This window comes from Ambystoma mexicanum, chromosome 7q, assembly GCF_040938575.1.
Source record: "Ambystoma mexicanum isolate Mex_15411 chromosome 7q, UKY_AmexF1_1, whole genome shotgun sequence".
Lineage (NCBI taxonomy): Eukaryota > Metazoa > Chordata > Amphibia > Caudata > Ambystomatidae > Ambystoma > Ambystoma mexicanum.
This window is the reverse complement of record NC_090941.1, coordinates 516604717-516631908: the sequence shown is the minus strand read 5'-3', so window position 1 is coordinate 516631908 and position 27192 is coordinate 516604717. Positions and strand designations below refer to the sequence as shown.

Below are 27192 nucleotides of genomic sequence, written 5' to 3'. Positions count from 1 at the left end.
ATAGTCATGATTTAGTGTTTTAATGTGCATGGTGTGTGCCAGATGTGCCCCTAACCTTCCTAGTTCCTTTAACTAGATGTCATCTCTTCATAGTTCTGCTCGTGCCTGAGATGTATCCTCCTCCATCTGATGGGATCTCTGTGGTCCAAGGCGCACACATTTAACAAGCTGCACTTTGCCTTAAGCCATATAACCAGCCCTGGCTAGTGCTCACAACATAAGTGCCATCGTCACTACTGGACATAATGACGTAACCATTAGTCATTTAGGTCTATGCTAATCTGATCCAGTCCACGGGAACATTTCGGAACATTATCTAAATGTCTCTTTCCTCTTGTTAGACCAGAAACCTACTGTTTCTGTGATACCAATCCGCAGAAGGTTCTATCTTCTCTCTGTGCGCAGGTCCTGACACCCCTTACAGTCCACTTCATGAAGTCCATTACTCTGACCATCCGGTGTTTCAACTTTTAACGCTCAACTAGAAACAGCCGTCTGACATCTACACTACCAATTGTCAAGGAGGAATTGAGTTTTTGTTACCTGATTTTGCATTGTGCAATCTGTCCTCAAGTATTACCTGCCCTCCTTAATACTCTGCTTAAAACTATCACTCTTTCTTTCTCACATGAAAGGGCTTTGTTGTTGACTATTAGCTCCACCGTTTTGGCTCCAAAATCTCCTTGAAATGCAAGCTACACAAAACACTTATAATTTTACCACTGCGTGTCTCCTTGTCATTCAACAGGAGCCTTCATGACTGCACGCACATTCTCTTTCCACAACCCACACTGGGGAACCATCCCTGGGCACACAAGCATTCAGGTGCATGTTATAGACAGAGCATTGGTGGCTAAAGAAACTCCCTCATGGGAGCAGGTAACCAGAAGTGCCGTGTATGCAACCCATCACTGACAACTGCTTAAAGTTCACATTGTGTTTTTAGCTCCCCCACACTGAATATTATCAAGGCTTTCTGAGGGATTGGATAATCAAAGTCCACTGTCCTAGTACTAGGCTTTTTTCCTACATCAATGGCATCCTGGGAGTGGTAGTCTTGATTTCCTTTGATCAATGACTTTGGTCTAAAGTTCAGGAGACGGTTTCCAAGGGCACCATGAGCTAAAGTATCAGAATTATTTTCAACTTTAACAGTTACAAAGTGCAATCAGCATTTCAATGTTACACTGCTTAACATGGCATTCAGTGGGCGGCCCATGCCCCTACACCCAGCCCTCATCTCGTTTTGGGACATGAAAGGAGACCTAGGGACAGGACAGGGGTGGCGCACCACTGTTGCATTGTTAAGTGCACATCATATCAGTAGGTGTGTACATAATGTTGCTGTGGTCCACCTGTGTGTCCCTCCATAAGTAGGATCAATCTAGTGACCATGTATACCACTGCTTAGGCATCCCTTCATTTCTATGTACATAATAGGATCCCACTGCAGCCTTTGCTTTGTTTGTGTATCGAGGAGAGCACTCTGAGCAAGGCCTTAGTGGGGATACATTCATCTCATGGGGGGCTGGAAGGGGGATCTACCAGTGGCCTGCCCTGCCTGCTGCTACGGCAAATGGCAAATGGGTGGGCTTCTGATCCACCTCAGCACGCTCCTCCACCCGTAGTCTGAGCATGAACATGGGCACTAGCCACTTTCTTCCCCGCCTGTCCCATTTACCTGCGTCGGGCTCATCCTTCCCCTGAGTCAGAGCAGCCCCGGGTATCGACTCCTCTCCTGCAGGGCATCGGCATGCTTTGCTACCATACGTGCAGTGCCACCGCCCTTCAGTTACTTTGGTTGGGGGAGGGTCACCTCTCCTATGGTTTCCTAAGCCCGGTAGGCTGACCAAGGCTGCATCCACTCAAATGATCACTCAATGCCCTTGCTGTTCCTCTCCGTCTCCATCGTTTTTCACTACACTGAGTAGCATGGTCGAGTCCATTCTGCCCAGCCACCAGCAGGGTGAGCTTTCAGTTGTTGAGCTAGAGCCAAGATTCCAGGTAGCCCCCTGCAAAAGAGAGCCCATGGTGCAGTCCTCACCAGCACCCAGCTGGCCAGTTTTTAATCACAACAAGAAACATTGATCATACTTTATTCAATTTATTTATTTATTTATTGTGCATTTGTAAGGCGCCCACAAGGCAGCAGGGAGGGAACATGGGATTGAAAAACTACGAATACAGTGAAAGAAAAAGACAAGCCTTCTATGCCTTGAGAGTATTCAGAACGTGCAAGTGCAGCGAGAAGAGGGGTTTTGGGGGGCAGGGGTAAATGCTGGAAAGCCTATGCTCGTGGGTGAGCAGCAGATGAAGTGCATAGTAAGGTAGAAAGTGCAAGCCTACAGGATTGTGGCCGGTGGGTGCTGAGGCAAGTGCTGAGCGGTAGGCAGAGGCTGGGGCGATTGGGTATGGGAGGCCAGATCCCAGAGGGATACATAAGGGCACTGGCCACCAATCGCAGCGACTTTGAGATTAGTAGAGGAGCGACGAAGGGAAGAAGGAGGTGAAGAGGGAAGTGTTTAGAAGCTTCCAGAAGTTGAGGATATCCTGCTCAAGAGGGAGGGCGAGGCTGTTCCATAAGAGGGAGCCAACTGAAGAAAGTGATCGGCGTCTGGCCCTCTGTTTAGCGAAATGCTTTACACACAGAGGGCTGGTGCCAGAGGACCGTAGAGGTCTAGAGGGAGAGTATTTAGTAAGACAAAGTTGCAGATAGCATGGTCCCAGGCCCCAGACAGCCTTTTGGATGATGCAGAAGGATTTTAATTTAATCCATGCTGCAACCGGGAGCCAGGGAATTTAGGGCAGGAGAGATGCGTTCCATGGGCTTAACGCCAAGGATAAGTCTTGCTGCCCTATTCTGGATTAGCTGGAGGGGTCGTAAAGTGGACGAAGGTAGATTCAGGAGAAGGCTTTTGCAGTAGTAAAGCCTAGTGAGAACCCGGGTCCGAGTAACATTGAGCTTCTGGGGGAAAGTGAGAAAAGGGAGAATTCCTTTCAGAAGGAAGAGTTGAAAGTGGGTCTTCTAGGCAATGTCCTCCGTGTGAGGGAGGAAGGAGAGAGAGAAGTCGAAGATGACTCCAAGGTTCCTGGCTTCAGACAAAGGAACAGGGGGAGAGCCCATAGGGGATAGCCAGAGTGAGGGGAAAAAAGTGGAAGCAGGGGTCCAAATGGGAATGATCTGTCATACTGGCATTGAGGCAGAGATGGTTGGAAGTATTTTAACACAACACAGGGCCAAAACACATCTGTGTATAATTTATCTACTAGCAACACAACAAGAGGTTGAGGGAGTGGGTAACCCACTTCTAACCAACCCTCATTACGGTACGTCACCTTTAGAACAATACAATAAGGTCAGAAGGGTGCCGAATGGCAGTAAATCCCAGGTAGGTATCTCAGAGGAACCAGTGTGCCACACGGGGCAGCTGCCTCTATTGCATTAAATTATGAGGCAGAACAATAGTATCAAAAACAATGACAATTTTATTTGCAACATCTCACCATACAGTAAACAATTATAGACAATTTAAAAGAAATACTTTTTTTCACAGTTGAGGTAGGTTTAGTGCAACATGGGAGAGGTATGACAAATTCAGATTATGCAATCCTCCTCCTTGAAATCCTACTCTACAACATTACATCAGTGCAATAAGGTCAACAGACAGTGATTAAGTTGGTGTGGTGGGCTTATAGTGCAAAAAAGCCCAGTAATGTACATGGCGTCAGTAACGTGTCATATGCTTGTGCAAATATGGAAATTAGGCTGCATTCAATCACTCACCATCATCAATTCATACACATACTCACAACATGTTTCTTTCCACAACTAAAGTGCTAAATAAGTGCAGGGAAATTCGTCAGAGACTGTCCAGGGTGAAGCAAAATGCACTGCTGGGAACAGTTTACTCAAGATGCTAAACTTTATATGGGTTAAACCCATTTAATGACTAATCAGTCAAGATTGAAACAAACACTTCAACGCAATGCTTCAAAAAAACACTACAACCTATAAGACTACAATTGTCAGGTTGAAGGCACATCCACGACGTGGCATCTGGTGACTCCACGTATCACCTGGAAAAAGAGAAAGACAACGGGATCAGTATCCATGTGTCTTGCAAGCCACTGTTCAAAGTCAACAGTAACTAAATAGCCAGATGTTTCAAGATCAGGCTAGGTAGAGTACAACTTAATAGGTACTCTGGCTGACCGGTATGAGCACTGGAATTGGAAAAATGTAGCAGAGAATATCAGCTGGCGCATACATAATGATTTAGCCTCCTAGACCGATGATGGTTTATCTAAGCTTGCTTAAGCACATTGCCTATTAAAGTTCTCCTTTGCAAATAAGTCGATTAAGTACATTTTTTGGGATAAAACAGTAAAGTCGCCATGAGGAAAATAATGCTAACACAAGATCTCAGCAGCGGATTTTACCGTTAGTATTGCTGCAACTGGAGCTTTTCTAACGTTCTTTAAACGGTAAATTGAAAGAAGGCTCGTTACAATTCCGTCTAGTCAGGGCTCAGCAGAAGGTAGTGGAACAGCAAACCGAACACGGTGTCTGGTCTATAAGCAAATTACAATGAGAGGATGATCAGGGAGTGTTTACCTACAGTTACTCTAAACACTCTGTTGCCAATTATTACTATATCGTTTCCAGAGGAAAGGGCAGTCCGTATAATTTAAGCCGCAATTCTTATATATTAACCTCCCGTCTTTAGACACACAAATGGGAAACAACAAAGGTGTAATACATGTAAATATTTGCCGCCGTTTTTATACGTTGTGGCCCCATCTTTACCTCGGATCCGCACAGAAACGATGTGCCGAGGTTGCACGAGGAAGTCGGGGCTCGCGTTGATGCATCCACCGTAGCCCCTCAAATGCTAAACAGAAATGGATGCGCGTCTGTCAATTGCTGGACTCTGGCAGGTTATGGGCTTCGCATCGTGGCGGTGAGCTGAAGAAAGTTTAAAAAAGGATTGCGTCAGGGCCACATGGAGGCAGGGCACAGAATCATCTTTCTGCTAGATCTGGCCATGTCTAGCATAGGGCTCTACATTGGTGAAGTCTAACTGCAGGACCTGAGTTCGGCATACCTCGTCCAGCGTACACAGTCCTCGTGTTCAGTGCCGTCTCTTTCAGTCGCGTTCTGAAAGTGTATGGTCACATGAATACAAGACTCTCTAAAGTACGGAGGCGCTTGCTCCTTACATACTGTGTGATTGGCCGATGTATTGGAGCCGCGTTGGTGACGGTGGTGCAGGAACATTGGTCCCTCCCATACGTCACAAAGTCCAAAATGTCCCTCCCACACGTCACGAGGACCAAAAGGTATCCATTCCGTGGATAAGGTGACCGAATATACTTTTTGTACGTTTATCCGCGCTCTCATGGCGGAGTAGAATTGATGCGAGGCACAATTCTCTAGATGCTGATAGACGGATGCAGCAACCACCCGGTGCAGTATCCGGAGCAGGGAAACTTAGGGTTGACTCTGAAAACCCACATAGAGATGACAACCTGTATGTTTGTAAGCCGTATATCATAATGTCATAGGCACATAAGAGTATTTCACAGGTCTCTATGGTATGCAATTAGTTTAGGGACAGTTGAAGCTGTATTCACATTATATGTTTAACCAGTCGACTTTTTCATTCAGACCTAAGATGGCACTTTTGGTCAGAAAGATTAGTTGTTCTTTCCGTAACAGTAGACTCTTGCCTCTGTTAGTGTCTGAGCTGGATGGTAGTTTGTAGAGGACGGTCCATTTAATATCTTCAGGTGTATGTATGTTTTCCACCGAGTGATCTACCAGAGGTGCGTTGGCAGTTCTATTTTTGAGACAACTTTTAGGTTCTCCCATTCTTAATTTCACCTTTCTATCCGTTTTGCCGATACAGATTTTTTTGCACGGACACCATATGGCATAGATTACCATAGTGGAGTTGCAGTTGATGTGTTTAGTCTGTTTCCATGGCGAGCTTAAACCGAGATCAATTTCTGTGCTTCTGCTGGTTGAGTGACAGTAAATACAATGACCACATGGAAAATGTCCTGTCACAGGGGGCAGATTCCATTTTTGATATTTTTTCTGGCTTTGTTTCTTATGGGTAATGTCATTACGGGTTATAAAGTCTTTGATGTTTTTGCTACGTTTGAAGGCCACTATCAGTCTGGGAACAGGTATCTCACTTTTGTCAAGCACTGCCCAATTTTTTAGGATGATTTTTTTGATGCTATTTGACATGTTACTGTGTGTTAACAAACACCAGTTTTTTGTTTTTGTCCTTTTGAGAGTAATGTTCCTTATATTCCAGGAGCGATTCTATATGGTTATTTTTAGCTCTTTTCAGTGCTTTATTAGTAACTCTTTTCAGGTAGCCTCTTCGTTCTAGATTTTCTTGCATTTCGTTGGCTGTCTCCAAGAAATCTTCTTTGTTGGAGCTATTCCGTTTCAGCCTCAAAAATTGGCCGAGAGGGAGGTTGTCTCTTACATGTTTGGGTGGAAACTCTTGTAGTGCAACACAGAGTTTCGTGCTGTAGGTTTGTTGTATGGTTTTACAAAAAGGCTCTTTAAGGACTTGTCTACCATGATTGTAATGTCAAGGAAGTTGAAATTGTCATTACTCGAAATGAAGGTAAATTTCAAGAACCTATTCTGGATATTAATCCAGGTAAAGAAATCTGATAATTCTGTTCTAGAACCGTTCCAAATGACGAATATGTCGTGTATGTACCTCCTCCATGTTCTGATGTTCTTAAAGAAGGGATTTATGTTGTTCATAATTTTGGTTTGCTCAAAAAATTCCATGTAGAGGTTTGCGATATTTGGAGCCAGGGTTGCACCCATCGCAGTCCCTTGAATCTGTTGGTAGAAGTCTCCATTAAAATGGAAATAGCTTTCTTGTAAGCTCATTTCGGTGCACCAGGGAGTAAATGAGATTGGTGTTTTACTTACTTTATGGTCTGCAAGGAGTTTTTCTTCCAGCATTTCAATTGATTCTCTCTGAGGGATGCTGGTATAAAGTGCTACCACCTCTAGACCCACAAGAATTTCAGTATCTAGGTCAAATGGTGCACCTTCAACCTCTTTAATCATCTGTGTAGTATCTTGGACAAAAGATGCCATTTTGCAAACCAACGGTTGCAGAAATGCGTCCGCAAATCTAGAAAGTGGTTCCAACACTGACTCTACTCCTGATACTATTGGTCTACCGGGTGGATCTGTGAGGGATTTGTATATTTTAGGCAGCGTGTAGAATTGGGGGATTCTCGGTTTTTCCTTAACGAGGAAATCAGCCTCTTTAGATGTGATCCACCCTCGCCGCCTGGCCTTTTCAACTTTCGGGCTGATGAGGTCTTGAAGTTTGGTTGTAGGATCGTTCTCTAGATGCCGGTAGCAGTCGGTGTCAAGGGGTTGTCTATTGCACTCGCGCAGGTATTTTGCTCTGTCTTGTAGAACAATGGCGCCCCCTTTATCTGCTTTACGAATAACAATATTTTCGTTGGTAAGCAAATCTTTCATTGCCATTTTTTCTTGGTTGCTCATGTTGGTAAAGGTGGTTTTGTCCTTCGTCTTTCTTTCAAGAAGTTCTACATCGTGGAGCACGCTCTTCTGGAATACCTTGGCTTCTGCGCTTTGGGCTTGGTTAGGAACACAATGTTGATTTATTGTGTAGTTTGGAGTCAGATGTTTCAGGTTCCGAGTCAGTGCCTTGAAAGTATTGGAATAGATGGATTTTTCTCATCAATTTGAACAATTCCTGTCGAAAATTGAATGGATCATGTCGGTTGGTTGGCACAAATCCCATACCTCTTTCAAGTACCCTTGTTTCTTCTTCAGTTGGTATATAAAATGACAGGTTTACCATAATGCTTGCATGCTTCTGGTTATGCGTGGTTCCAGGTCCCAATCTTCCGGGTTGCTCTCTAAAAAAGGCAAAGGATTCTGTTGATTTGTACCTTTATTCTGGTAGTTACCACGGTTCGGGGTTTTCCTTCCCTGATGGTTATTCCGGGAACCTTTAGGACAACGATTAGATTGTCCTCGTCTGGGAGTGGGGTCCCCAATGGAGCTTCCATTACTAGAACTGAATGATGTATTTCTAAAGTGAACTTGTTTCTGCCCACCTGATGGGTTGCTCCCTCCTTCAGTTGTTTGGAAGTAATTTTGTTGGGTATATTTGAATGCTTTTTCATGTGCAAAATTCATCAGATCTTTATTCATCCTCTGTACGCGTTCAGTAAGTGTGTTGTCCTTAAAGGTAGTCATTTCTAATATTAAGGTGTCAAGTCTTTTTTTATAGATATCCAGTGGGACTACCTTTTTGTATCTCCTCTTCCAAGGTTTTAAGTTCTACTAGGATTTTCTCAGTCATTTCTGCTGCTGTGTCAATGATGAGGATTACCCAATCTCTCCCGCATTTATTGGCTATTTAGCTCCATTGGAGGATGAAATTGTATAGGAAGAAAAAAAATAGTTAAAAAATAACACCTAAGGCATGTGATCAGTAGTCTATTGTGGGTACATAGTGATTTAATATCCTATAGATTATCTGATTAACCCTAGGAGAACTTGGGTTAAAACACACAAAGAACCCCATCCAAAAAGGTGCCTCTAGAGAGGGACAACACCTACTGGTAATGGGGAGAAGACCTACAACAAATCCTCACTCTGTTTTACAGTAATTTGTCTTAGCAGGGAGTGGGGAGAGTAAAAGATTGCTCAGTAAATAGGTAGGTCAATTTTAGCCTCCTAAACGTAGCAACCACCGTCAACGTGTACCCACAATAGACTAACATTTTTTCACACTGTCCCTTTTAGATAAGTGGCACATCAGCGCAATCTAGTTGTAGACACGGGTTAGGCAGTATTAGAAAGAAAATCGCTCTATACTTCTGTGTTCCTTATATACCTTGTCCTACTCAGACCACTTTGAGACTGTGTAAAACTCTGTGCTGTAGATAAATTATACACATATGTGTTTTGCCCCCTTGTGTGGTAAATTACTGAATAGTTAGGGCATTACCCTGTTGACTTGTAATTCAGTGCCCTATTGTTTGAATGGTTGGAAGTACACCAGGACTGGATGGCAGATGTGCAGTCAGGGATGATGGAAGATGCAGGAGGGTCAACAGGGAGTTTGAAAGAGTTGTGTCATCTGTGTTTCACTGGAAGTTGGTGGAGAAGGAGGAAAGGAGAAGTGCTAGCTAAGCAAGGTAAGCGCTGAAAAGACATGGGGCGAGGTTTGAGCCCTGGAGGACACCACAGGTGGAGTAGGAAGTAGGTGAGGCGAAGGTGCACAAGATGACTTGGTACGAACGGTCAGTTAGGAAGGAGGTAAGCCAGTCCAGTTCCCGCTCCGAGATACACAGGGTTTCATGGAGCCGTTTTATGAGGATGGAAAGGTTAACCGTATTGAAGGCAGAGGAGAGATCAAGTAGGATGAGGATAGCTGGAGAGTTAGTTCAGAGATGCGAGCAGTTGTCCACGGGTGTTTAGAAGGGCAGTTTACATGCCTCCGGATGCTCGGAATCCAGATACATGGTCGTGGAGACCACAAACAAATTCAGTGTGTGAGGTAGTTGTGGAAAGGTCAGCTTCTCCAGCTGTTTCCCAAGGAATGGGGCGATAGAAATAGTGCGGTAGCTGGCTGGACAGGTAGGGTCTGCAGAAGGGTTTTTCAGGAGTGGGCGTACAAGGAAGTGCTTGAGAGAGGATGGGAAAGATCCCGTGGCAAAAGTGGTTGTAGAGATCAGCGAGTGCAGGGGCAAGAGACCAATGGTGTCCTTGATGGTTCTGGAGGAGCAAGGGGAATCCTGTTTGGAAGAGACCTTCATGGAGTGGATAACTCTGGTGACTTCTTCAGGTGTGACAGGGGAGAAGGAGGAGAGGGGAAGGAGGAGGGTGAGAAGCCGTAGGAGGCAAGGGAGTGAGGGAGGGGTTGGGCGGGAGGGTAGCAAAGGTGCTCAGGATGTCCAGAGTTTTAGTGGTAAAGTGTGTGGCCAGTGCGTTGTAGAGGGCCCGGGACAGACGAGGGGAGGATGAGAATGAGGAAGGTTTGGCTAATTCTCTGCAGATGGAGTTCAGCCGTGTTGTTGGATGCACCTTATAACCCTGCCTGGATATGGGCCCTTTTCTTGGCATGGATGGAGAGTCTGTATTGCCTTTGGAGCAGGCAACAGGCCAGTTTGTCAGAGGGTGTTCCAGAGGTTTGCCACTTCTGTTCCACAGCTCTGCACTTGCATTTCAGGGCTGCAAGTTCAGAGTCGTACCAGGTGTTACATTTGGAGATGGGTTTCAGGCGAATCCTCATTACTGGGGCCAGAATGTCAAGGGTATTGGTAATGGCCAAATGGAGGTTGCTGAGAGCAGTGTCGGTGGTAGAGTCTGGGGGTGGGCAGAGGGAGGGGATGAAGGTGGATAGAAAGGCAGCAGCTGACACTAGTTTCATTGTACGGACATTCGTGAATGAGGTTGGCAGGGCTTTTGGCAGGGCTGTCAAAGGACTCAGGGGACCCAGGTGCGAGGAGAGGAGAGCATGATCTGACCAAAAGAATGGAGTGACCAGAGGGGGTAGAGAGAGGGGTCGGAATGAATGAGGGCATCGAGAGTGTGTCCAGCCGAGTGGTAGGACCAGAATGGGGAGGGATAGTAATGTGCAGAGGTCAAGTAAGAGAGTGGATACTATGACAAGGAAGTCCAATTTGAGGAGGAGATTAGAGGTGTTTCAGAGAAGGGAGGAACAGAAATCAGCCCATTTGGAGATGAACAGGGTGGAGTACCAGGAGGCCTGTAGATGGTAGCAATGGTCACAGAGGAGGAGGGAGAGATGACCAGGCTCTAAAAAGGAAGAGTACAGCTGGGTGGGTATGACGGAAGAAGGACCCCACACAGGGAGGATTAAGGCAACCCCACTGCCAGCACGGTGAGGTTGTGGTTTGGAGATGATATTGAAGCCATCTAGGAGAAGGTAGTCAAAAGCAGTGACTGAGCTGGCATTAAACCATGTCTCGGTAAGAGCAAGAATATCAAGACCACTGTTTTCAAGAAGGAGGCAGATGTCGGCGGAGTGTTTGTTCGCAGAGTGGCCGTTAAGAGTAGCCAGGTGATGGAGGTCTCCATCTTTTAAGGTTTTCTGAGGTGGAGTACAGGGACATGGTACACCAGTCAGTGGGGGAGGGATAGAGAGAGTGGTAGGGGGAGAGGCATGGGAAGGGAAGGAAGGAAGGAAGAAAGGAAGAAAGGAAGAAAGGTTCCGGTCAAAGAGGAGGAGGAGGTTGGGTTGAGGACCCTGAACCAAGATAGTGCCCGTCTGGTAGACAATAATAATGCAGCGTGATGAGAAGCCATCCAAGAGAAATTCCCAATTGATGCCACCATTAATGGGAGAGGATGCGAAAGGGAGGAGAGTGGAGTGGAGATGAGATGAGGAGTCCATAGTTCTGGTGAAGGGACAGAGAAGAGGATATCAGTGAAGACCTTTCTGGATGTTGCGCTGACGTGGGTGTCTGCCATGAGTAGCCCAGGGTTCAAGGACAGGATGTCTTTTTTTTAATGCTTTTTCCTTCTGGACTTCGTGAGAGAGGGAGGATAGGTGATAGCGTAGCAGTTTGAGAAGATAGGTGAGGTGGTGAAAGCTATAGGGGCAGGCAAGGTTAGTTGAGGAATGAAAGAAAGAGTATTTGCACAGCACAGTTTTAGCTAAACTCACCAGGTGGCCTAATAGTCACAAAAGGCACAAATGCAATCAAAAAAGGAAATTCGAATTTCAAGAAACAGTGGCACAAATGCAATGCAAAGAGAGCGCAGGGATGTAAAAAGCACACGCACCTAAATTTGAATTTCAAAAGCAGGGGTGCAGTGCAGTGAGCAGAGAAGTAAGTTGGGTGAGGCAAGGAAGACAGAGTAAATGAACAGAGTAATAGGCTCAGAAAGTTAGTGGAGGAGGCAATGGGAGAGTTCAGCCATCACTCACTGGTAGATCTGCAGGGAGCGTAGAGGTCCAGGGGCCCAAGTTCATTGGGGAGCAGGATGCTCAACAGTAAACGTGCTCTTTAACTGGTGTATTGTCATTTTCTGTCAGTGTGGGTTGCGCTTAGTTTGAGGACTCTTTAATTCACAGTGCTGCAAAAGACACAAACAAGAAAGCGTATGCTTCGTTAGTTAGAATGTTGGACAGTGGATTATTAATACCATGATATAATAAGGGGCGTTTTTCTACTCTAATGAACATAATACCTTACACTGTGCAGCCCAACTGCACCAGACACTTCAAGGTCAGCAGCATAGTCTATGCGAGATTACCATGCAACTGCGAATAGTCAATACGATGAAACATTTTAAACCCTTTTAGCACTGGTAGCATAAAGGCAATTTATCAGTGTACTCTAAATACAATTTGGCGGTGAAGGCTTTCTAAAATAATAGTGCTGGTAGAAGAAATTCTAACATTAAAAACGTATAATGTTTCTGTTTTTTCCTTGAGCGCACATCAGCCAAGATGGTTTCCAATTTCCGGCCAACTCGGGCCTAGTCTTTCAAAGGAAGGAACAGTTCCCATGATCACGTGTAGTCAATGTATAAATACATTCCCATCTATGTTCCTACTTGCATGTTTTCTCCTCAGCTCCTTGTATTTCACAGGATATAAGACCATTGGGCCTTGTGTTACAGAACTCCTATTAATTTCCTCTCTTGAGTAAAGTCCATTCATTTCCTCTTCTGAGTAAAGTATTTCATGTACTGTGGGCATTTGAAATGGATGTGTTAAGTCTATAGGAACTGTCGAAGGGGGTCTAGTCCTTTTAACTGTTCAAGTCTCCCCAGACCTACAGAGCCAATGATGGAGTATTTGGCAAGTTACTGTCCGAGTAGGCAATGGTTTTGCGTAATCACAGCAACCTGTGGCCCTATTATAGACAGGTTACACAGTATTAGCGCTAGGGCAAACTTTGCCCGTGTGCAAAAATGCATTAAACATATGGGTGTTTTGCACTAGGACATTTCTTCCCCTAGTGCTTACACCATGCACAATTGCACATGTGAAGGTGCAAATATTTTCTAATAAGGCCCCAGTGATTTTTGCACTAGGGCAAGCCATATTGTAATGACCAGTGATTTTGGTTAAGCTTGTGAGGGATTTGTTTAGTTTTCATGCTGCTTCTGCAGTTGAGTGCCACACATGGGCTGCTATGTAGCACTGTACAGTCTAATACAAGTTATATAACTGCATCCAAACTACCCTTGTGCAATGTGCAGGTGATGCATAAGGCTATGAATCTGTGCCTCCTTATTTTTCAGAGGCTTTTGCCAGGTATTGATGTTTTCCACCTATATGAGGCCTTCTTATTTATCCTACGTATTTGAGAAGGCTTTTGAGGAGCCTGGTTGTGATTTTGACCACTTGTAGAATGCATAGGTTTGTATTGCTGCACACAAATAGGTCTTAAAAACACACACACACGTTCTCATATGTGTATATATTAATGCAGACACAATTCTCATTCGTTGTTACTATTCACATATCGGTCACTATACTCCAGTATTTCTGCACAATCAAAGTTTTCTACAAACACAATTGTATCACAGAACACAAAGATCGACTCCTATAAATACTTGTTTCGAGGGGATTGGGTCCTCCGACGTATTCCATATCTATGACATGTAATCACCACAGCTGTGCTGCTTCGGGAACTTTTTTCGGCGTCTGCGTCCTGCGTCGATGACGTTGATGCGCCGTCGTCGAGGACCTCCTCTGACGTCATCCGATGTGATAAGTAGGACCCACGACGCCCGTAGCCTCAGTTCCGTTTTTTCCGCGAACGTGTTGCTTCGTGAATCTCGGTTAATGCCTCAACTCTTTGGAGTTCTGTTCTTCTCGGTTCTTCAAACCTGTTCGTTTTTGTGAAAATCCTTCGTGTGAAGATGTCTTCTACTTCGTCTTCGACCCCGCGTCCGGGCTTCAAGAAGTGCGGGGAGTGTGGGTCCAAGATGTCGGTGACGGACTCGCACGACGCCTGCCTCTGGTGCCTCGGGGAGGCCCACAACACGGATGACTGTATCGACTGCCAATCGCTCACGTCCAAAGCCTTACGCGAACCTAAGAAGTTGTCGGTAGGTCGGGTGTCCAAGCCCCGGAAGTCGAGGTCTGCGGGGATTTCGACGGATGATTCGAGGGGTGACTCTCCGCGTCATCGTCGGAAGTCTCGTGGGTCTCCTTCTAGGAGTCGGTCTCGCCACTCCTCAGCCTCTTCGAGGCATTCTCGGAAGCGCCGACACCGGTCGTCTTCCAGGTCCTCTTTGGAGGACTCTGCCCGGCACGTCGCTTACCCCACCAGCCGTGCGACGCCGGAGGAATGGGCTTCCTTCGGGAAGAAAATGCTGGCGATTCTTGAGTCGCAGGGTACTAAGCCGTCCGCGCCCCCGAGTGGGGTCGGTCGTGAGAGGTCGAGAGACACCGCTCGCAAGAGTGGTCGGCACAAGTCACGGGAGAGGTCCCGTTCGGACAAGGAGACTCGTTCTCAACGTACCCGTTCCAGGTCCCGGTCCTCGACACGTTCGAGACTGTGTGCACCTGTGAGGTCTTCGAGGAAGACATCGACGTCTGAGGCGTCGAGGGCATCAACAGGCTTTCTCGAGGCTCCGGCTCCGAGGAAGTCGTCGAAGCCGTTGATGCTCAGGTCGTCGAAGGACACGCTCAGGGCTCCGGCTTCGAGGGCTGTGTCGACGCCGCTGATGCTGGCGGCGCTACATCTGACGTCGACGCCGATTTCCTCGACGTCGATGCCGATCCTCTCGGCGCCGATGTCTGTTCTCTCGACGCCGGCGCCGATTCGCTAGACGCCATCGACGCCTTTCGTGTCGGAGGTACCCTGTGGCACGGGGGAACCCCCTAGGAAGGCTCTGGTTAAGAGCAAGCACTCTAGGGTGCCTTCTTTTCGCCACCTGGAATATATTTCAAAGGCGGATGAGGATTCTGATGGCCTGGTTCCTAGTGAGGTTCCAGATGAAATTGTCTCGGGCCATAGTCAGTTTGACGATTTGAGGCAGTCACTGCATGATGCCAGTGGACTGGACACCTCTCCGGGGGTGGAGTTTTGTAGGCCTGAGCTTGGCTCTCATGCCGATTCCTCGTACCAGCGCCTTATGGCTAGGGTTTCTGAGTACTTGGGATGGTCTGCTCCCCCAGGGGAGTTTGTGCAGGATGATCTAACGGACATCCTTGATGTTGGTCCCCCAACTGACCCTGGTACTGCCGTTCCATATGGCTTTACAGAGAAGGGTGGCGGTGGCTTGGACTACTCCGGAGAGTCTCCCGGCGGTGGGCAGATCCTTGTCGCGAAAATACCGTCCAGCCAGTAGCGACCCCTGCTACTTGACCAGGCACCCCACTCCGGAGAGTTTGGTGGTGCAGGCGGCCACGGCCCCGGCAAAGCAGGCGTCGTACCCTACCATCCCTCCTGATAGGGACGACAAACGTTTTGATGGCTGGGCAAAGAAAGTGTTTTCTTCTGGTGGTATGGCGCTTCAGGCGGCCAACTCCATTTCTGCCTTGTCTCGTTTCACACACACTCTGTGGAACTGTGTTGCGTTAGCGGCTGAATATATTCCCGAAGGGGACGAACGGGATGGTTTCCTTGCTATGGTCCAGGATGGTAAGGATGCCATGTGTGAGTCCGTTCAGTCGGGTTTGGATTTAGCTGAATGCGTCAGTAGGTCCATGGCGGCGAGAACCGTGATACGCAGGTTTGCGTGGTTGCAGAAGTCGGGGTTTGCTCCTGATGTGCAGTCCCGGCTCCTCAACATGCCCTTTGACGGTGAACACCTTTTTGGCAGCAAGGCTGACGAGAGCCTTGAGAGGTTGCAGACCTCAAAAGCTGCAGCGAAGTCGTTGGGCGCTGCAGTTCGCCAACCTCCGCCTTTTCGTCCTAGGGGACAGCAGTGGAGGGGTGGTTCCTTTCGCTATTACTCGTCCTTAAGTAAAGCGAGAGGAGCTGGCAGTCAACAAAGAGGCCAACGCAGGGGTACCAGAGGTGGACGACAGGGTACCCGTGGTGCCAAGGCCGCTCGGGCAGTTGCCTCTTTGCCCTCAGGTAACGCCGCAGCCGCTCCCACTCAGTCATGAGGCCATGTCCCATGGTTCGCCGGTTGGGGGAAGGCTGCCACAGCATTTTGTAGAGTGGCAAGCCATTACTTCAGATGTGTGGGTTCTGGAGATCATAACCCAAGGCTACTGTCTTCCCTTTCGGCACAGGCCTCGCGACAATCCACCGGGGAACCTCTCTTTGCAGAGTCCGGATCCGCTCCTTGCGCAGGAAATTCAAGCCCTGCTGGAGAAAGGCGCCATAGAACTGGTGCCTGTAGCGGAGAGGAACAAGGGATGGTATTCCCCTAATTTTTTGATTTCGAAGAAAGACGGGGGATTGAGACCCATCATGGACTTGCGCGGTTTGAACAAACTCCTCAGGAAGGACAAGTTCAAGATGGTTACTCTCTCTCAAGTCCTCCAGGCCCTTCAGCTTCAGGACTGGTTGGTGTCACTCGACCTCAAGGATGCTTACTTCCATGTGCCGATCCATCCCAAGCACAAGAAGTACCTGAGGTTCGCGGTTGGCGACTCGCACTTTCAGTTTCGGGTCTTGCCCTTCGGATTGACCTCCGCCCCGAGGGTTTTCACCAAGCTCATGGTGGTGGTGGCAGCGCATCTCAGGCAAGGGGGGATTCACGTCTACCCCTACCTGGACGATTGGTTGATCAGGGGGAGCTCTCCCGAGCAAGTCCTGGATCATCTGTCCGTCACCTGCCACTCCCTTCACAGGCTGGGCTTCTCCCTCAATTTAAAGAAGTCCCATTTGACGCCAACACAGCGGCTCCAGTACATCGGAGCAGTGCTCGACACTTCCCTGGGGCAGTGTTTTCCTCCCCAGGTGAGGGCTCTTCACATTCAGCAGATGGTGCACAAGTTTCAGCATGCCCAGACGCTCCCAGCGTTCGAGTTCTTGAGGTTGCTCGGCCTCATGGCATCCTGCATTCTTCTGGTGCCAGAGGCTCGCCTGCGGATGAGATCTTTGCAGTGGGCACTCAAGACGCAATGGTCGCAGTCCTCCGGCAGCATGTCGGACCCGATTCAGGTGCCGCCCTCTGTCGCCCGGGACCTTCTGTGGTGGACCGTCGAAGGCAACTTGATGAAGGGTGCTCCATTTTGGCTTCCCTGGCCGGAGGTGACGATCGTGACGGATGCATCCCTCATGGGATGGGGAGCTCATGCCAACGGGCTGACAGTCAGCAGTCGTTGGTTTACGTCGGAGTCCAGACTCTATATCAATCTGTTGGAGCTGAGGGCCGTCAGGCTAGCCCTGAAGGCTTTTCTGCCGACTGTGGAGGAAAGAGTGTCCTGATCCTGACGGACAACACAGTGGCCATGCACTACCTCAACAAAAAGGGGGGGGCAGGGTCACTTCCTCTGTGCAGGGAGGCGATGCAGCTCGAGTTCTGGGCCATCCAGCAGGAAGTTTCGATCTCGGCAGTTCATCTGGCCGGAGACGAAAACGTGACGGCGGACGCTCTGAGCAGGCAGAGCGCGATCTCTCACGAGTGGGAGTTGGCACAGGAGATTCTCCTGGAGATCTTCGCCCTTTGGGGGACCCCTCAAGTGGATCTCTTCGCCTCCAGTGTCAACCGGAAGTGCGAAAGGTTTTGCTCGCCGGAATTTCCCCCAAAAGGAGTCTTAGGAGACGCGTTCGTGGTGGAGTGGTCATTCCCGCTGCTGTACGCGTTTCCTCCAGTCACCGTCATCCCGCAAGTGCTGCAGAGGTTACGGAAGTTCGGTTCCCGGATGATCCTCATTGCTCCGGCGTGGGCTCGGAGGACGTGGTACCCGGACCTTCTCGACTTGTCCATCGGCCCTCCATGTCGTCTTCCCTACCGAGACGATCTGCTCTCACGGGAGGGGGGTCAGGTTCTCCATCCAGAGGTCAGATCCCTCAACCTTCCCGCTTGGCTTATGAAAGGTTGAGGTATAAGGATTGGGACCTCCCTGAAGACGTGATGGAGGTGTTGCTTTCGGCCCAAAGGCCAGCAACAAAGTCTCTGTACCGTTGGCGTAAGTTCTGCGACTGGTGCAGAGTTCAGAATGTGGATCCTTTTGCATGTGACATCCCCATGGTTCTGTCCTTTTTACTTTCTTTGGCCCACAGGGGCTTGCAAGTGGGTACCATTAAAGGTTACCTGGCGGCGCTGTCCATCTTTAAGCGCTCGTCTGAAGAGTGTTCTTACTTTAAAATCCCTTTAATTTCACAGTTTCTGAAAGAGCACACTAATGTGTTCCCTCCGTCACCTTTCCTGGTGCCCGGTTGGGATTTAAACCTTGTTCTTAAGTTTCTTATGGGTGCTCCGTTTGAGCCTTTACATTCTTGCCCTTTGAGGCTGTTAACTTTGAAAACTGTGTTTTTAGTTGCGGTTACTTCCGCTCGCAGAGTGAGTGAGTTACAGGCACTTTCAGTTAAGCCACCCTTCACTGTATTTCACAAGGACAGGGTTGTCCTTAGAGTGCGTCCTTCTTTTCTTCCGAAGGTAGTGACGGAATTTCATTTGGCCCAGAAGGTTATTCTTCCGGCATTCTATCCTCCTCCGCATCCTGGCAAGGAAGAGGAGAGGCTCCATAGGCTTGATCCTAGGAGAGCTTTAAGCTTTTATGTTTCACGCATGTCCCGGGTCAGAGTGGACGATCAACTCTTTATTGGTTATGCTGGAAAGCGTTTGGGGCAATCTGTGACGAAACAGACTTTGTCTCGCTGGATTATTTTGGCCATCTCGGAGTGTTACCGCTTGGTGGGTAAGGACCCACCGGCTGGCTTGCGGGCCCATTCTACCAGGGGTATGGCTGCATCTACTGCCCTGCAGAGGGGTGTTCCTATTCGCAACATCTGTGATGCAGCCACCTGGGCTTCAGTACATACATTTGTACGTCACTATTCCCTCGATTCCATCCGAGGACAGGATCTGGCCTTTGGCAAGGCGGTCCTTTGCTCTGCTATTTGATTGGCTATTCTAAATTTTGATTCTAAATTCTTTCCCTCCTCCTTGCTCTGGTACTGCTTTGGGAGTCTGTCATAGATATGGAATACGTCGGAGGACCCAATCCCCTCGAAGACCAAGTTACTTTCTTACCTGGTAACGTTCTTTCGATGGGATGGTCCGACGACATATTCCATTTCGCTCCCGCCCTGCCTTCCCCGCTGCAGAATTTCTTTTGCGATTGCAGCTTACGTTCCGCAAGGCTTTGTGTCTGACTGGCAGTTGACTAATGTCACACGTTCTGGGGGAAAAAACTACAACTGAGGCTACGGGCGTCGTGCGTCCTACTTATCACATCTGATGACGTCGGACATCGGAGGAGGTCCTCAACGACGGCGCATCGACGTCATCGACGCAGGACGCCGAAAAAAGTTTCCGAAGCAGCACAGCTGTGGTGATTACATGTCATAGATATGGAATACGTCGTCGGACCATCCCATCGAAAGAACGTTACCAGGTAAGAAAGTAACTTGTTCATTCTGTGCATGTTGTTCCTAGCACCTCTAGCAATGATAGCCTCAAAGTAGGAGCATAGGGGACACTACATTCTGGGGGCTTGAAAGCCACGTGATCTGCTACTGATGCATCCTATCTCAGCCCAAAGCTCTACATGTATTGGTATGTTTACTGAGTGGAAAACGCCCAAGTGTGCCTGTTGTACAAACGCAATTACTCTCTGAATTAATTTTTCTTTCATTCATTGTACAATCTCCAATTATAAAGGTGTTTCCAGCTGGAATTTTTCATTTGACTCATAACAGTAAATCAAACACTCTAGGCCTTCACTGCACATTAGGGATGCTAACACCACCCTCACGCATGCAGAACGTGAGCAGCCTGGGGCTGACGGCAGAGAGATTGTCACATGCTCACTTTGAATGCGGAAACTTAACAGGAAACTCCAAGAAGCCTCACATGCCCTTCTCACTCATGACTTGATCCTGCTGCATGCCAGGGCAGCAAGCAATAGCCTTTCCATCTCATTGACCGCAGGAGACGATTTCAAGTCTTGAGGTTCACCTGTGGCTTCGAGACAGCTTTTGATTCAAGGAAATTCAGCGACTCCCTTTGCCCTCTCCTCTGCTCAGGAAAGCGAGGAACAGAAGTCGTCCTCTAACACCCACCTCACTCATGAGAGGGAGGGGAGATGTCCCCCATATTCTCTGGTTCCTATGTCACCACCTCAATGTCATTTGAGAATGTCGGGAAAGATGTTTATAGGTATAAATGTGAACTAGAGGGTTTTTGGTACAGATGGGTTGTATGCTGTAATCGAATCTGGTTTTCAATAGTGGAGTAGCATACTGGCTGCTCTATTGACAAGCCCACTTAAGCTAAAGGGAGTCCTTGTAATCGTGGTTGGTCAGATGTTGCACCGTCTTTTAAATATATGCATTGATTAAATCACTAGCTTTGGCGTTGTAAGTGTGCAAGATGAGGGTTTTGCTTCTTTTTGTAAGGCACCTCCATGACAAAAAAGGCTTTTCCTCTACACGTGCAAAAGTGGACCTATTGGTTTTGCAAACACTTGTTTCATTCTGTGGCACGCACAACTCTGGGGCAGAAGAGCCACTTTACAAATCGAAGATTGGAAGTGCCCGGATTTTATTTACCTTTTCATTTGAATAGTACTGAGTATACCTGTATTGAATATACCTGTAAGCTACCTCGGCTCAGTCACATGTTGAGGTTTTGTCCTTTAGAAGTAGGTATTTTTATATGCATTTCTACTTCTTTTGAGAGCTTGCTTTTCATCTCCAAGCTCCTCTACATCCAAGGGCTATTGCTCGTGGAAGGTGTAACTCTCCATCTATGCCCATCAACAAAAGAAGCCTCACTGTCTTTCCAGAGGCAACTGCCCATCATTATTTGAAAGGCTATTACCAAGCCTACGTGGCATTCGTTATGCAGAGCAGAAAGGCAGCGGTAGGTGAGCCATCTTTCTGTTTGTTTCATGAAGTGCATGTTGGTTTATAGGAGGAATAAGGATGGAAGTAAGAAATTGCAAATTTGGTGTAATCTTTTTCCTCCCCCTTAGCAAGCAACCCGCTGTCCCCATAACTCGCACAGAATTCACATGGCGTCCATATTCTTGAGGCATTGATGACTGAACCGCACAAAGGAAGCAATGTAGAGGGACCTGAAGAAAATTAATTCAGCACACTTTTTGTTTTACTTTTATGCTGTTGAGATTTAGTAGATCTGCTGCCGCCCACGCATTGTTAATGGCTGTTATTTCCGCAGGTGCTCATCTTAAGTCCATTGTAAATAAAACCTAAGTGTGGTGCATTTCTGTCAAAATAATAATTTGCATTTAATTTTTTGTTTTACCCTTAGTGGAACCACATCCGCAGTCTCCACTTTTGATTGACAGTGGTGAAGAAGCAAGACTTCAATGTACTGATGAAGCAGATGTCCCCACCTCTCCATTCATGAACTACAGCAAGGCAAGTTTAAAAATCAACTTTGCTTAAACCTCTTTGCCCTCCTACACATACACCACATGTGTGCCAATGTTATGATGTATTTCTTATATAGCGCTACACACCCATAGGTCTCAGAGCGCTCAAATAACAGAAGACATTATTATCCCACAGAGTGGTACTCGTTTTATCTACCTCGGAAGGATGAAAGGCTGAGTGACCCTGCCGGGATTCGAACCTGCCACAGCAGGCTGCACACAGATATCGGGGGCTCGCTGTGCTATTTGGCATTTATGTACATAAAGAAATATTATTATTTTTATGCACTGCTGAATATTTCCCCAATGGTACACAAAGACTTGGATTGGGAAAGTAAATCATTTATCGTCGTCGTCCTGTAAATTTGCATCACCAGATATTTCATCTTTGCACAGTGGGAAGTAGAACCTTAATAATCACCATGGGTTGTGTAGATGTAGCTTTGTGGTAACCTCACAGGAGAGGTTCTTTCATTGCTGGCATCCCAAATAATGTCTTCCTCTGAGATTTTAATGTCCCTGACCCTCATGCCGATAGCCACACTCAAAACACACTTTCCGCACTGACTAGATCCATGGGCCTTAAGCACATTGTGCTCTCCCCCATAAACAAAGGCAACACCCTAGACTTAATGTTTACATCATCCCCTCCCTCTTCATCACCTTACAGACCCTATCCCACTCGACTGGTCTGACCACACCACCATCCCAATGGACTAGAGTCCACAAAGGTCAGGCCTAATGCACCCTCACACAGTGCCTATCATTCAAAGCCTTCCTGGAGCTAGAAGCAAACTTTGCAGATGTACCCACCACAGGGAATGCCTCAGTCCTCCTAGTATTGTTCAGCAACTCCACTGTGAAACTGGTGGACACTCATGACACGCTAAGACCAAACCATCTGCCCCTTGGTATACCCCCGAATTTGTCTCCAACAAACGCCCAATCAGACCCTTAGAGAAATGGGGGAGAAAAAACTGTAACCCTAGAGATTTAACCCACCTCAAATCTCTCGACATCAACTGTAGGATTCTGATTACTGAGGCCAAAGTTTGCTTACTACTACACCACCATTGAGGCATCCTCTAACGGGAACAAAGCCCTCTTTGAAATAGTAAAACATTGTACTAAACCCTCACCTGACACTGAGCTGCCAGCAACTAAGGGCGGGAGGGGGGGTGGGCCAGGAGGAACAACGTTTTCATTAAAAAAATAGACAAAATTGTACAGATAATCGAATAAACCTCCCATAGCATTAGTCTCCTTGCAAACAAGCATACACATGCCCCTCTGGACCGAATTCTCTCCCCTTTCTTTCCCAGGCCATCTAAAAACAATTGCCGCCCTCAAACTTACTGTCAGTACTTGAAGGCTTGGCATTGTAGGGAACAACCAAGAAGGGTCACAATACAGTGAAAAAGACCATATACCAAGGAGAAGCAATTCCCTCTGGCAGCCCTAAAGGTTATGCACAAGAGCACTCCTTCCCCCTGGTCCACATCTTAAATCCTTGGTAGGTACTTGGAGAAGCTGTGGCTTTGTAGGTATAGATATACAAGCGAAGAAGACACCTATGCAAGTGTCATTAGCGACTCAGAGTCCCACCCAACCCACACATGTAAATATACTCACAATTAAGCGTTGTGGACCGGATCTCAACTGTTATAAGACATGTGTAAAAACAGGAATCATGTAATATGGGGCGGGGGATACGCTGAGATTTCAGAATCTCCTTTCTGTCCCTAACTAGAATATAACTTACTTGATGAATTCACTAATAATGCTGGCGTGGCTATGAAGTCTTGGCAACAAGAAGCCGCGAGCGCATCTGTTGATCAGATGCCACACGCTCGTCTCTGGTCCATCTTTGTGCTGTATCCGGAAAGGAAATCCTCTCCCTTTTGATGCAACTGAGACGCTTCCATGCCTGGCGCTGTTCCTGCATCTGCCATCTTGGGTACAGGCGCCAGGCAATGGAACGTGTCAGTCTTTTCACGTTCTTTGAACATCTTTCCTGGAGGACTCTGAGGGGGGTGGGGCCCCAGCTGGAAGGTTGGGCCTAACACATACTTACTACACTAACCATATCGTCCCAGCCTCTATCATTTAACAAATGATGGGCCCGGCGCTCAATGCACTCCTCAGCACCATTAACGCCTCTCTCACAGAAGGGTAATTCCATGACACCCTCAAGACCCAACCTCTTTTGAAAAAACCAACTCTACACCAAGACGACCTGTCCAACTACCGGCCCATTAAGAACCTCTTGTTTATTGGCAAAACCTTGAAAAAAAAGTAGTCACTACACAACTACTTTCCAGAATTGAACCAGTCCACCTCCCAAATGGCCATCTGTCGGGGTTCTGCCCCAAGAGTAGTATTGAGACAGCCACCATCTAGGTGGTGGATGATGCCCTCCAAATCATGGATAAGGGCAACTCAGTCCTCCTTATTCTCCTTGACCTCTCAGCTGTATTTGACACCATCGACCACTGCATCCTCCTCTCCTTACTTACCAACAGGATGGGATTCTCTGGCACTGTCCTGAATTGGTTTACGCACACACCAGGCTGTCCAGATGGACAAGTTGCATTCTAACCAACTCTGCATCGCTTGCATAGCCGCCCAAGGCTCCTTTCTCACTTTGATCCTTTTGAACCTTTACAAGGAGCCACTAGTCACATTCCTCCAAGATCTCGATTTAGCCATTTTAAAGAGCCAGGAATGAGACGCGGACACAGAGGACTCATGGTGTTTGCCATAAACTTTTATTAATTAATAACGGGGGTTGGAAAATACCTCACTGTCCCTAATCTAGGAGGTATTTCCTTACCTGAACCAAAACTAAGGGCCTGTCGTGTGTCAAGATGTCCAAAGAAAAACTGTCCTGTGTCCAAAATCCTATCCTAGATCCTATCCTACCCAGCACACTCCAAAAGTCATCCTAAGGTGCTATGGGTAATGTCATTGACTTGTAAAGTGCGCAAATGTTCAAGTTCAATAAAAAGGTGTACATCCAACAAAGGTTCCAAATGAATAATGTTCACAATTCCAGGGAATGACTCCCTTCTCCAGGTTTCTCCACCAAAACAAAAGTTCAAAAGAATAACCAGGTTCTTTGGAGCTCAAGAGGATAACCCCCACCTCTTGATGTTGCAACTTGTTCAAGGGGCAATGTCTTCCTTCCCCAAGTCCTTCTCACATTCAATGTAATTCACAAATCCTAATGGCATGAAGCTTCCTTTTGGATTCTCAGCCTCGCACAACACCTATTTGCTCCCCTACCAGGTTCTGTCATGTTGATGCAATTTGGGTGTGGGTCCCAGACCCGCAAATCACCTAGTATATTCTCCTGCCAGGTTCCTTCTCTTTACACATTCACTGTTGTTCAGAATCCTTAGAGCAGGGATTCTCTAACTCACAAAACACCTGGTATACTCTCCTGCCACGTTCCTTTACACATTCACTGTAATTAAACTCACCCTCTTGGCATTGCCTGGGGCACTCTCCTGCCAGGACCTTCTTTATGTAGTTCACTTGATCTTTTGCCTCGCTTACTCCCCTGCTAGCTGTGAGAAAGGCATAGTGCTCAGAGGTAGACACAGACAGAAGGATACAAGTTTTGAAAACCTTTATGTACAAAAATGTTTTTTGAAGAATGCCTAACTTGCCCTATTTCTAAATGGGAGTAGTCTCGACCATTAAAATGAAGAAGAAAGAATAGTCCAAAAGTCTGTCCGTCAAAAGTAAAGAATCTCTCTGTGTCAAACCTATGCTTGCCCTCGCTTTCTAACTTAACAATGTGTAGGGTATTAGATAAAATATATAAGAGTCTCAAAAGAATATCAGAATGGTCATGGAGTTTCTTCTCAACTCCCTTCCCCAAGCTTAAGTCACTTTGAATCTCCAAAAGTTCAGTTTGTTCAAAACATTTCACAAAAAGGCAGTTCAATAGTTTTCTTATTCGGCACACTTCTCTCCGGCTTCCCCTGCCTGATTCAATGCTTTCCAGTATAACACCGTTCTGTTTTAACAATAGTCTCTTTCTCAGGCTTCCCTTGCCTGATTCAATGCTTTTTAGCATAACAAAGTTCTACTTTAACAATGTTCCTGGGTGGATCTCTCTGGCTTTCATCACCGGAACTTAGGCACTCTTTACTCGTTACTTTCAACTCTCTAGTATTTTACACGACAACGTTTCATCATCTTGATACACTGGGTTCCCTTACCCAATCTGCTTGCTTCCCTCATGCGGTTCATGTCGAAGACTTTCTAAACGGCACAGATTTACCTATTCCCATGCCTGAGCACTCCAACACGGTTGCATTCTGGTTATCGTATTACTTATACTCTTAGTCTTTCCTCAGGTCTGCTTACTAGCACCATGCCAAGTTCTACTTCCTTGTCTCCGTCTCTAATGTGCTCCTTAGCACCCCGACAAATTCCACTTTCTTGTCAATTTATTTAATCACTCAGTTATGTTTCAACCGATCCCCACCGGTATCTTGCTTCACTCAATATTCTCTTCCGTCACCTCTCCCATCGGCTTTCACTTCCATTAACTTTATTCGACTCGCTTGTCACCTCAGCAATACTTTGTTTAACTTTCACATTTCAGAGACTTTCGACAATGCAGTATTCCAAAGGACCACTCTTTCTTTGTTTCAACACAGTTCAAAACAATGGATGCTTTCTTTCAACGCATCTCGCTTCTTACGCATACCCTTACTTGCAACTTGTTAATCATTTGCGTCATTACAAACCAAACTCTCTCCACTTTGAACTCACTGGCTGTACTTTACAATGCGTCCTTCACAATTCTTTTATCCAAAGTCAGGGTCTCTCCCCTCCTGCCCCTCAGACCTTCCTGGGCGGCTTTGCTTCCCAGGCAAATAAGCAATTTCTTGGCACGTTTGGAGAGATTAACCAGCTTTTCAGCTTCCTTTGACAAACCCTTTCGGCTTCTTGAAGACACGGCTCCCTCGCCACGCTTTCTCCTGCTTGAACCTGCAGCCTTGTAGCGTCTCAGCATCCTGTTCTCTCAAGCCTGGTTCACATTAGCCTCTACTCAGCTGCTCGCCATCTTGCCTGCTCTCCTTATCAAACTTGCCTTTGCATTCCTGGCTTTCCTTGCTCCCTTTGGGAATCTGGGTTCCACCTTTTATTCTCAATTCGGTTCTCATTTGGATTCAGGTGTTTGCAATCATAGCTAAGTGCCTGACTTCACCTATCCTCATTAGAGGGAAATTCATAGAAAGAGAAAAGTCTTTTTGAGCGTAGGTGTTCCGTCGTAAAGTTATTAAGACGGGAGAAGCATTGAGAGTTCTAGGGAAACCAGGGGTCTGGCTGACAGTAGGCTGAGGGGATGTCGGGTAGGGGGTTATTGAAAGGGGGGATACCATGTCTCACCCTCGGGTAATCCTTTCCCAATCCCAAGTGACCCTCCACTCAGGTGATCCTCCCTCGCTAGTCTGCCCCCAGGGACGGGATCCAAAAGCGATGGCCCTCCCTGGGCCATCTGTTTGTAAGATCCCTCGGGCGTGGGAAGGGAAAAACCTTTAGGGTTTGCACATAGGTCTTTTAATATTCATTGCATTTCAGACTTTTCTGCCACTGTTTTTCTCCCATATATATTTTATACTGT

General features: G+C 47.1%; 1 protein-coding gene across 2 annotated transcripts in view; it reads left to right on the top strand.

Moving 5' to 3' along the window:
• Positions 1 to 27192, top strand: part of LRCH1 (leucine rich repeats and calponin homology domain containing 1) — a 1427405-nt gene that overhangs the window by 925915 nt on the left and 474298 nt on the right. For both annotated transcript variants that reach the window (XM_069640111.1, XM_069640112.1), the window contains exon 9: positions 21425 to 21534. In XM_069640111.1, the coding sequence (XP_069496212.1) occupies positions 21425 to 21534 (110 nt within the window). The remainder of the gene's footprint in view (positions 1 to 21424; positions 21535 to 27192) is intronic.